This window comes from Palaemon carinicauda, chromosome 9 (assembly GCF_036898095.1).
Source record: "Palaemon carinicauda isolate YSFRI2023 chromosome 9, ASM3689809v2, whole genome shotgun sequence".
Taxonomy (NCBI): domain Eukaryota; kingdom Metazoa; phylum Arthropoda; class Malacostraca; order Decapoda; family Palaemonidae; genus Palaemon; species Palaemon carinicauda.
Genome location: NC_090733.1, coordinates 84,755,289 through 84,767,788, shown reverse-complemented (window position 1 = coordinate 84,767,788; position 12,500 = coordinate 84,755,289). Strand labels below are relative to the sequence as shown.

General features: G+C 41.1%; 1 protein-coding gene across 1 annotated transcript in view; it reads left to right on the top strand.

The window, feature by feature from the left end:
• Positions 1-6,929, top strand: part of LOC137646522 (uncharacterized protein slr1819-like) — a 13,151-nt gene extending 6,222 nt beyond the window's left edge. Inside the window, exon 2 of the mRNA XM_068379628.1 lies at positions 5,991-6,929. Within this exon, the coding sequence (XP_068235729.1) occupies positions 5,991-6,929 (939 nt within the window). The remainder of the gene's footprint in view (positions 1-5,990) is intronic.
• Positions 6,930-12,500: the final 5,571 nt, after the last annotated feature.

Sequence of the window (12,500 nt, the reverse complement as noted above, 5' to 3'; positions counted from 1 at the left end):
CTCTAAAAGAAAAATAGAGTTCTTAGAAGAACTAACCCAAATTGAAAAAAATAGATATGTTAAATATAAGTGAAACATGATATTCCCAAGAGACTGGCAGTGATGACCAGATAAAGGGTTTCCAAACATATAGATCAGACATAACAAATAGGAATCAAGGGGAACCGCAATATATGGAAGAGACATAAATCAAGGAAAAGTTTATGAAAAATACAGCAATACAGAATGTGAATTGATTGTGGTAGAATTTGAATTTGAAAACCTAGTGAATATTGTTATTTTACAGACCCCCAAATACTAAGGGGTTTGACATAGTAATAGAAAAAATAGATGATATATGTAGAAACCATAAAGACTGGAGTATACTCCCATCCGAAGATTTTAACTTTCCTTTCGTGGATTGGAAAGAACGGATAGAAGAAAGTGGTTGTATATATACATATAAAAAAGAGAGTAATATTGCGCAGAAGATAAGAGGTAATTTTAAAAGCTTAAAGATATGCTATTAGAACATAATATGCAACAAATAAACCTCATTCCAACATGAAAGGAAAATGTCCTAGATTTAGTATTTGTGAATGAGGTGAATCATGTTAAAGAAATAATAGTGTATAACACGGGAATTTCAGACCACAGTATCATAGAATTAATAGTCCATTCCAAAGCAAGTGATCACAGAGGTAATCAAAGCACAAAACGATGGGAAGGATATGGAAAATATGATTTTTATAGTAAGAATATAAAATTGTCAGAAATAAATGAAGAACTGAACAAAGAATGGAAAAATGTATTCGTAAGTGGTAATATACAGGTAAATACGGACATATTGTACAAAATACTGACGAAAATTATTGAAAAATATGTACCGAAAAAAAAACAATAAACAACAGACATGCATACCAAGAGACAAAAGGATCTTATTTCAGAAAATTAGAAAGTGGAAGAAAAATCTTGCAAAAGAAAAAAATGTATGGAAAATGATGGAAATAAAAAGTAAGATAGAAAATGCAGAACAAAAGATTATACAATCGATGGAAAGAAAATGAAAAAAAGGGGCTTAGAGGAAAGGACACTTTAAAATATCCAAAAAAAAAAAAAAGTACTTTACTCCTATGCAAAAAATATGAATAAAGGGAGATTAGAAATAGGCCCTCTAAGAATTTAAGGACGGTTAACAAATAAAAAAAAAGGATATATGCAACTTATTACCAGAAAAATATAAGAGTGAGTTCACGCCAAGAATTTCGAATGAGAATAATGAACCAGAAATGAAAGAAGAAAATGTTAAATATCTAACGGACATATATATTAATGCAGCAGATATTGTCAAGGCTATAAGCGAAATTTAAAATGGATCGGCAGCTGGACCAGATGGAGTTCCAGCGATTTTGTTAAAAAAAAAACTGCTCACACAATTGCAAAGCCCCTTGCAATACTACTAAGACAAAGTGTAGATATGAGCGAGATATATGTTGAACATAAATTAGCTTATATATCCCCTATTTTCAAAAGTGGATCAACACTAGAGGCAAGCAATTATAGACCTGTTAGTCTAACATCACATATTATGAAAGTGTATAAGAGGGTAATAAAAAAGAAAATAATGAATCATTTGGTTAAAAATAATTTGTTTAATATAGGTCAACACGGTTTTGTGCCCGGAAAAAGTACACAAACCCAACTGATAGAACACTATGAAAACATATACAAAAATATGATAAATGAAAAAGACAGAGATGTGATCTATCTAGATTTTGCAAAAGCCTTCGTCAAGGTAGACCATAATATATTAGAGAGAAAAAAAGGAAAAGCATAATATTGTGGGAAAGATAGGAAAATAGGTAAGAAAATTCCTGCAAAACAGAAAACAGATAGTGGTTGCAAATGACGAGAAATCAGATGAAGATCAGGTAATATCTGGCATGCCACGGGGTACGGTATTAGCTGCACTGCTGTTTGTTATTATGATCTCAGACATAGACTGTGATGTTAAAAACTCTGTTGTGAGAAGTTACGCCGATGACACAAGAATAAGTAGAGAAATTACTTGTGATGAAGATAGGAACTCACTACAAAAAGATCTAAACAAAATATATGAATGGGCGGAGATGAATAGGATGGTATTTAACTCCGATAAAATCGAATCAGTAAATTATGGAAACAGAGAAGGAATGGTATATGCATACAAGGAACCTAATAACGAGACAATCACAAACAAGGAAGCAATTAAAGACCTTGGTGTAATGTTAAATAGCAATATGTTATGCAACGACCAAATAGAAGCACTGTTGGCTAAATGTAAAGCAAAAATGGGAATGCTATTCAGACACTTTAAAACAAGAAAAGCTGAACACATGATTATGCTTTACAAAACTTATGTACGTAGTACACTCGAGTACTGCAATGTGATATGGTACCCACACTACCAAAAGAATATTGCACAAACAGAGAGTGTACAAAGGTCCTATACTGCTAGAATAAAAGAAGTTAAGGACCTTGACTAATGGGAAAGACTGCAATTTTTAAAACTATACAGTCTAGAAAGGAGAAGAGAACGCTACATGATAATATAAGCATGGAAGCAAATAGAAGGAATTACTGAAAACATCATGGAGCTAAAAATATCAGAAAGAGCAAGCCAGGTAGATTAATAGTGCCAAAAACTATATCAGGAAAACTAAGAAAGGCGCACAGGACATTAATCCACTACGCACCAGCATCGATAATGCAGCGACTATTCAATGCGCTGCCAACTCATCTAAGAAACATATCAGGAGTGAGCGTAGATGTGTTTAAGAATAAGCTCGATAAATACCTCAGATGCATCCCAGACCATCCAAGACTGGAAGATGCAAAATACACCGAAAGATGCATTAGTAACTCTCTGGTGGATATACGAGGTGCCTCACACTGAGGGACCTGGGGGAACCCAAACATAGAATAAGTCAATAAGGTAAGGTTGTATGGGAAACCTAAATAGCATAAGTTGATTGATGTAATTAAAAACGATTTAGATATATAATTTCATTTAGCTTATTATGATTTAAGACTACAGCATGGCCAGAAGGAATTTTAAATGAAAATGTAAGTCATTTCTCAGATTTGCCAAACCCAACTACAACCAATATTATAACGATTTTATGATACAAAGATAATTTTTTTTTGAATTAGGTACTTTTGATGAGAAATTAAAAATTTGTTCAGTAAGGTGTTTGATAAAACTTTGTTCATGAATTTCAGTTATTGAAATACTTTAAATAATTATCTGAAGAAGAATAATTAAGTAAGGTCGTAAAACCAAGTAGTATGGACGACCGGTTAAGAAATAATTATTAGAGACTGATAAAAAAATGATTTGTTACACAAACATATAAAATACCCATATCTATGGCCATTTTTTTTTAAACATATAGAAATTTGCTTGTTTGATTATCATGTCTGAGAACAATGTATTTGACAGCATTTGTATTTGAAAAATTTTAGTCAGCCGAGTATTTTCTTTCCAGTTTTCTTATTCATACTATATCATGTTATGCTAATTAAAAAAAATTGCACATACATAAACATTAATCTTGTAAACCTTTCTTTGGATTTTGGCTGCATTCGTTTAAATCTTGGAAAACATAAATCCTGAACAATCGTTAACCATCTGAGATTAAGTAACATTTCATGGCACTACAGCAGTGGGTGATTTTACAACTGTATCCCTGGTCGCTTCAGCAAACGTTGTGACATAAATGTAATCCAAGATAAAAAAATATTTTATAAGACTACAGCCATGGGAATAGTTTCAAGTTTATCCCTTGTAGCTGCAGCAAGCTTTTGTTACGAAAAAAAGAAATAGTTTAACGAGGTTTGTCGTAGACTATACTTTCCTCTTAGAAAATCGAGGGTTTACTGTAGTCTGGAATAACTATCTATACTATCTGTTGCTTTGGGTTAAAGTTTATTTTTTTTTTTACTTATATTTGTTGCACCATTGCTCGCAGAACTTCAAATGACCCGTAAGACCTCTTTTCATCTATAAGGATCAAGTTTCCAAATCAAATTTAGGTCAAATATTGCATAGCTTAATCTGTTATCATTTATGTAAATCAAAGCTATAAATTTCTTGATTAGCTGTATTTAGCAACGTAGGTAATTAATGCTACCAGTGCACCTAATGATATTCTGTAGACATTAAATAAAGGTCTTACAACGTTCTTTTGGCTTTTGTCTGTAGTCACTTTGTAGCTTTCTTTCTTTTTTTAACAGAGAAGTTTTCCTCTATTGCAAACGATTGTTGCATGGCATCCCATGTTCCAGAGCCAGGCCTTGCGGCCCAAATTTCTAAATCTAATACATTTCATCAATCAATTTAATCTGCCTATCCTTTATCCTAAATGGTTACATCTACAGGGGAACAATATCCTGAATAATTCTTAAGATGACGACATTGAAACGATTTTAGAATATTCAACATTAAACTGATAAATAGTCAAAGCTTAGTTTTAGTGTATTATCCTCAGAGATTTTGCAATGCTCTTTGTTGAATTCATATAGTGTGTTGGAAAGTTATTTCAAAGTTGGTAAATTAATTGACTTCCTGTCCGAGTACAAAGTTATTCTTTTTCGGAATAAAATGGAAGATCTCTTTGCAACAAAAGCTATTTCGTCTGCAGAAGTTTTCCCATGAATGGCAAGACTCAATTTTATTCATAAGTTTGAACACTGAATCTTTTGTCATTTTATTTCTTTTGAAATGTGGTGATTGAACATGTAACCTTGTTTTTTATTTCTGACATTTTTATTGGCGAAGAATTAAAATATATAACAAAGAATTTCAAGAATTGATTTAAGGTACTAGGCATTGAAGAGAGTCTTGAGAAATCATAATACTTGGTACAGATGATTGTGTACATTTTTTAAATAGACAAATGTATATTTATTTATATGAATACTCAGAACTCTCATGTGTGTATGTGTGTGTGTGTGTGTCTGTGTGTGTGTGTGTGTGTGTGTTACTTGTGAGCAAATCTAATTGGTATTTGAATAACTTTCCGGACGAATAAGTTTCAGTTTCTAAGTTTAGTTAATTTAGATATTTTATTTCATTTTAGTTTTATCTTCTTACATTACAATAACGTCCAATGAATTTCAGTAAAATCACGATGATTATCATTGATTTGCAGAAACAGAGTAACTGACTGCCGCACTGACACTAGCTGACAGACTGATTGGCTGAGAGGCTGGCTGGCTGGTTGGTTGGCTGACTGGCTGGCTAGCTGACTGGCTGACAGGCTTACAGGCTGACTGACTGACAATGACAGACTGACACTGACTGACGGATTGACACTGACTGAAAGATAAACGTTGACACTTACTGATTGACTGACTGACTAACTGACTGAACACCCAATAAAATGAGCAAGATACGATTAAATAATGGCATTGTTCTCGTTTCCCTTCTTTGCTTTTTTTTTTTTTTTTTGCCTTTCCCTATGTTCAGGATATATAAGTGATATATAGAAAAACATAAGACAAAGTAAACACATATCATATTTTGATATTGCTGTTATTTTGACTTCACGCCTTAAAAGTACTTACTAAATCTGGCAATTTTAAATCTGAAATAAATTAATATATTGTGTAAAGCAGAAACCTGAGAGAATTGACTTTTCAAAAAGTAGAACGATTGATGATGTTGTTTTTATGAAAACGGAAATATGCTATTCTCAACTTCCGCTCCAGAATCATCTGAAAACCCTAAACGATAATCAAACAATATTATTGAAAATGAATAAAACCATCATTGCGTCATGGCGTTTAACAAGCACTATTTACATAAACACGATGCATCCGAATGGTTTGTGTTGTTCTGTGGAATATTCCCTCCCTCCTTTCAGCCTTCCTCCCTCTAGCGTCTCTACATCTAGCCTCCCTCCGTCTAGCCTCTCTATATCTTGCCTCCATCCGTCTAGCCTCCCTCCCCCTAATATCTCTCCGTCTAGCCTCTCGTCAGTCTAGCCGCCCCCCGTACAGCCTCCCTCCGTAGAGCTCCCTTCCGTCTAGCCTCCCTCCTTCTAGCTTCCGTTCGTTTAGCCTCCTTCCGTCTAGCATCTCTTAGTCTAGCCTCCCTCTGTACACCCTCCCTCTGTAGAGCTTCCCTCCGTCTAGCCTCCCTCCGTCTAGCCTCTCTTCGTGTAGCCTCTCTTCGTCTAGCCTCCCTCCATCCAGCCACCCTCCATCTAGCCTCCCTCTGTCCAGCCTCCCTCCGTCTAGCCTCCCACTGTCTAGCCTCTCTCCGTCTAGCCTCTCTTCGTGTAGCCTCTCTTCATCTAGCCTCCCTCCGTCCAGCCTCCCTCCACCTAGCCTCCCTCCGTCCAGCCTCCTTCCGTAGAGCCTCCCTCCTTCTAGCCTCCCTTCGTTTAGCCTCCTTCCTTCTAGCATCTCTCAGTCTACCCTCCCTCCGTACAGCCTCCCTCTGTACAGCTTCCCTCTGTCTAGCCTCCCTCCATCCAGCTTCCCTCCATCTAGCCTCCCTCTGTCTAGCCTCCCTCTGTCCAGCCACTCTCCATCTAGCCTCCCTTCGTGTAGCCTCTCTTCATCTAGCCTCCCTCCGTCCAGCCTCCCTCCACCTAGCCTCCCTCCGTCCAGCGTCCTTCCGTAGAGCCTCCCTCCTTCTAGCGGTCCTTCGTTTAGCCTCCTTCCGTCTAGCATCTCTCAGTCTACCCTCCCTCCGTACAGCCTCCCATTGTACAGCTTCCCTCTGTCTAGCCTCCCTCCATCCAGCCTCCCTCCGTCTAGCCTTCCTCTGTCTAGCCTCCCTCCGTCCAGCCACTCTCCGTCTAGCCTCTCTTCATGTAGCCTCTCTTCGTCTAGCCTCCCTCCGTCCAGCCTCCGTCCATCTAGCCTCCCTCCGTCCATCTAGCCTCCCTCCGTCCATCTAGCCTCCCTCCGTCCAGCCTCCATCCATCTAGCCTCCCTCCTTCTAGCGTCCCTTCGTTTAGCCTCCTTCCGTCTAGCATCCCTCTGTCCAGCCTCTCTCCGTTTAGCCTCTCTTCGTGTAGCCTCTCTTCGTCTAGCCTCCAACTGTCCAGCCTCCCTCCATCTAGCCTCCCGTCGTCCAGCCTCCCTCCATCTAGCCTCCTTCCATATAGCCTCCCTCCATCTAGCCTCACTCCATCTACCCTCCCTCCATCTACAATCCATTGTTTAGCCTGCCTCCATTAGGCGTCCCTTCATTTAGCCTCCCTCCCATCTATCCTCCCTAGCCTCCCTCAGCCTAACCTCCATTTGTTTAGACTCCCTCTGTCTTTACTCCCTATTGTCCCTCCGTCTATACTCCCTCTGTCTATCCTCCTTCTGTCTTGCCTCCCTCCCTCTGACCTCCTTACATTTAGCCTCCCTCCATATAGCTTCCCTACGTCCAGCCTCCCTCCGTCTAGCCTCTCTCCGTCTAGGGCACATAATACTAAGCACTTAAGGCATTATTTAAAGGTCTTTGCAGCACCCTTTCTGTGGCCAACTGCCAGCCCTTTTTAGCCGTCTTGACACTGTCCTATCTCTAAACGTTTATTCATTGAGTAACTATGGGTTTTCCCTCAGTTGCACGAGGACATTGAATGGCCTATTAGGCCCTAGTGCTAGGCCTTCTGGACCAAATACATAAATCTAACTTTATCTATTCCTTTTTCCTTTAGTCCATCATTTTCTTCTTGTGTTACTATAATAATACATGACATTGCTTCCGTTAATCCAATATTCGCATTATCATCGTCATCATCAGCTGTTACTAATCCGCTGCAGGACATAGGCCTCAGACATGTCCTTCAACTCCCGTTAGTTTATGGTCTTTCTACGCAAGTTTACTCCCACACATTTTCTTATTTCATCAATCCATTGTCTTCTCTTCCTTCCCTTGCTGCTTATGCAATCTCTAGGGATCCAGTCAGTCTATCTAATATCTATAGTTCTTATTATATATCCTGCTCATGTCCATTTCTTTTTCTTACATGTTGTTAGAATATCTTTTATTTTAGATTGCTTTCGTATCCATGGTTATCTTTTTCTGTCTCTTAGTATTAATCCCAGGATTATTCGTTCCATAACTCTTTAACTCTATATAGCTCATGTTCTTAAGCTTTAGTAAGCCAATCCGACATAATAAATAGCCACATATACTGATATTTGCCTCCTGGCGTACTGTGCAAAGTCTTCACAAAACAATTCGTATAATAAAGTCTTTGCTCAAAATACCAGATAGTCTCATGTGAGAGAGAGAGAGAGAGAGAGAGAGAGAGAGAGAGAGAGAGAGAGAGAGAGAGAGAGAGAGAGAGAGAGAGAGAGAGAGGCGTGTCTAGCTTAATCTCAACATATGATGGAGTGGATGGTTCATCTGGATTACATTATGGGTGTTCCTGTCAAATGGACTGTGATATCTAAATGAGAACATCAGAAGTTCCGCTTCATATTGTCTCCATATATCTCGTCGTCGGTCTAATCTTTTCACTAAATCTGATCATTTTTCGTTTTTTAAATACATATTTGTTTTGCTCTATTGCCTTATTAGGAAGGAAGATACGTTTACATACATACACGAATACATACATACGCCAAGTATCCTAGTTTTGAGTTAAAAAAATTTAACTTAACAAGAAGCAAGACATCTCGCATGTCTCGCACTGTTGACCTAACCGCGCCAGTCCTCCTCACTGCTGAGAGGAAGGACGCAACCGTGCTTAACCAAAACAAATGGAAAAAAGCACATTAATAGAAGTAGTTTCAGGAAACTGGGCTTACCCATTTCCTTTTGGTGAGAATTTATCGATGTGGTTCGTTTTATTTCAATTTAAACTCACATCTGTGATAAATATCTTTTGCCAAACGGTATTATATTGTTAATTCTTTTTACGAATCCAGTTTTCATTTCTAATTTTCGTCCAAACATTTCCAATGGCGGGGATACTTTACACTCGCTTTCGGTTTTATTTTTGTCTAAAGAGAGATTCCTCTTTAAAAGAAAAAAAAAAAAAAATCTAATGGCCATTATTGGACTATAAATTATCAATTTGACAGGGAGTGGGGAATAAATATTCCCACCAAAAAAAGACGTTTCAAACAAGATTATTTTCCATTTTATGATTTTCTATTTGCAAAATGCTCTCGGGGATTATATTAACGAATTATTAATTGATGTTCGATTCCGAGCAATTATTTTTATTCAATTCCCTTTTTCCGTTCAGAAATCCTTTTATTTTATTGGCATTAATTTGAAAGAATGTTCTTTCCTTCATGTCTATAGAATTTACTTTTGGATTTCTTCATTTTCTAAGATGTGTGAGAACGTGTGTTTGTTAGCTATTACATAAAAGTCAAATGTAAGACTTTCCATTTGAAGATCTTTTTTTCCTAAAACTGGAAAAAAACAGCAAAATCATGGACACAAAATGAAACTGGATCTGCTCTTTTGCGGGTCACGAAAGGTCGGACAATGTAGTTGCATCGACATTGTACCAACCGTGTGTCACACGATCGTACATAAATTATTTTGTATATATTATGCTTGTATCTGCGCTCTTCCCTCGCAATAAAAAGAACCTGAATAATCATGTCTCCGGTTTTGCTCTATAACCTTGTCTGTCTCTCGAACATGTTATGTCCTGTTGCCTTGAGGTTTTGTATATAGAGGAGAGTGTTCGTTAATAAAGTACTCAGTTGATTGCATCCTGCCTTTGAGTTCACAACCCTCTCTCGGCCCGTCACATTGGTGACCCCGGAAGTCGACTCGTTCCCACCGCCTTCCACCCACACCCCCTCGCCCCTTCATCGTTGGTACTATGGCGGACTCTACGGCAGTTGGTGCTGCGGCCGCTCCATTCAAACTTTCATCGTTTGCCAGTGGAGAGGCGTTTGCTTGGTTTCAGCGCGCAGAAGTCCAGTTTCGTATCAGGGGCGTGACTCGCTCAACCTCCAAAGCAGATTATGTTCTCGCGGCGATACCCGAGGACACCTTCCCAGAAATATCCGACTGGCTTTGTGAACGAGGAGACACCCCAATAGCGTATGACGCCCTCAAAACATACCTTCTGCAGCAGTACCCGCCATCGCCAACCGCCCGTAGAGCAAAGCTTTTTCAGCTCTCGCAAAAACCGTTGGGGGACCAAAGGGCTTCGCTTGCCCTCAGGGAAATGACCAGTATCGCTCGCCTTCAACCTGCCGCAGACGGCTCTCCTCGTGAGGTGAACCTACTTCGTGCCCTTTGGATACGCCGTTTACCCGAACCTGTACGCGCTGCCATACCCGATGTCGATAGTTTACCCATAAAGGACTTGATGACCAAAGCCGATGCCCTTATGGACAGCCACTTCAAGACCTCCATCAACACCTCTACCCCTGGCGATGAGGATACCTATTCAACGCCAACCGAAGCTGATATGAATGCCATAGGACATACACGCCTACCCCGTGACGTGCTGAAGCAGCGACAAAGCCGCCAACCACCAACCAATCGCTTGCGCCCCAACGAACGACTTCTACAGCCACTTACTACCTCCCATCCGCCGCAGTTTTGCTACTACCACTTCAGATTCGGGGCAACCGCGAAGAAATGTGCCAAGGATTGTCAGTGGCCAAAAAACGGGTAAGTAGGCCATCGCTTGTGGCGGTGGCCTCCCATGTTTCTAATCTTTTCTTTTTACAGGATGCAGGAACGGGCTTTTGATTTTTGGTAGACTCGGGTGCTTGTCGTTCTCTTTTGCCAAGGAAACTCTTCAAGGCACGACGTAGTCTGTCTACATCTGCCGACGTCCGCTTGGTAGCTGCCAACGGATCTGCGATAACCACCTACGGTTACGAGAACCTCACATTATTGTTCGGAAACGGTAAATTCAATTGGAAGTTTCTCGTTGCTGACGTCACAATGCCAATCCTTGGTGCGGATTTCCTCTCTCATTTCCACCTTCTGGTCGATGTCGCCCACCGACGATTGGTCAACGCAGACTCGTACTTGTCGACACCTCTTCAACCCGCCCCCTCTAACCTCGCTCTCCACATCAGCGCAGCCACGGATGCCTACGCCCAACTCCTCACGTCGTACCCGGAAGTTTTCCGTCCAGAACTTCGCCAAACGCCCACGGTTCCTGCCAAGCACGGTATTTATCACCATATCAAGACGACGGGACCCCCAGTCTTCGCAAAATTCAGACGTCTGGCACCGGAACGATTGGCAGCCGCCTAACAGACGTTCGCCGAAATGGAGGAAATGGGCCTTTGCCAAAAGGCCTCCAGCCCATGGTCGTCACCCTTATACATCGTTCTGAAGAAAGACGGCTCCCTCCGTCCGTACGGGGATTACAGGCGCCTGAACATACAAACAGAACCGGATCACTACCCCCTCCCAAACATTGCCGACGTGACCTCCTACCTGCACAAAGCGAAGGTTTTCTCTACGCTCGACCTCCTGAAGTGGTATTATCAGGTGCCTATGTACCCAGAAGACATCCCCAAGACCGCCATCACCACTCCGTTTGTTATATGCACCTTCAATTACTCCTGTTTTGGCCTTCGTAATGCTGGGGCAACGTTTCAACGTCTCATGGATGGCATCTTAGGGGACCTCCCTTTCTGTGTATGTTATGTGGACGACATACTTGTGTTCTCCTCCTCAAAAGAGGAACACCTCCGTCACCTGCGCATCGTGCTCGACCACCTGCAACAAAACGGCCTTGTAGTCCGGTACGACAAGTTTACCTTTGGCGCCAACGAAGTGTCGTTCTTAGGGCACCATATCACTCCTGAAGGAGTCCATCCCCTCCCTGAGAAAGTAGCAGCCGTTCAGAACTTCCCCGTGCCCTCGACCGTCAAAGCTCTGCAGGAATTCTTGGGCATGATCAACTATTATCACCTTTTTCTGCGAGCCATTGCCGCCACTCTTACTCCCCTCTACGCCTCCCTCAAGGGCAAACCAAAGAACCTGAAGTGGGGTCCCCTTCAAGAAGCAGCCTTCTGCAATGCAAAGAAAGCCCTATCAACTGCTGTGGCTCTCACTTTTCCTATCCCACACGCCCCTCTCCTTCTCTCCACCGATGCCAGCGACGTCGCTATTGGTGCATTACTCGACCAGGTGGTCAAAGGCTCGCCCCGCCCATTGGCCTTCTTCAGCAGAAAACTGTCCAAGGCAGAATCGGGTTATTCTACCTTCAATCGAGAATTGCTGGCGGTGCACTTGGCTGTCCGTCACTTTTGCCATTTCTTAGAAGGTACGCCCTTCGTCATTCGCACAGACCACATGCCTCTGGTGCACGCCTTCACTCGACAGTCTGACGCCTGGTCCGCCCGCCATCGCCGACATCTCTCCGCCGTGGCTGAATATAATTGCACCCTTCAATACGTCCCTGGGAAAATGAATCCCGTTGCCGATGCCCTGTCAAGAAACACATTGGCTGCCGTTCAACTGGGATTTGATTACAACGTCCTGGCTGAAGCCCAACGACAGGATCCAGAGTATCAAGCTTGTAGGA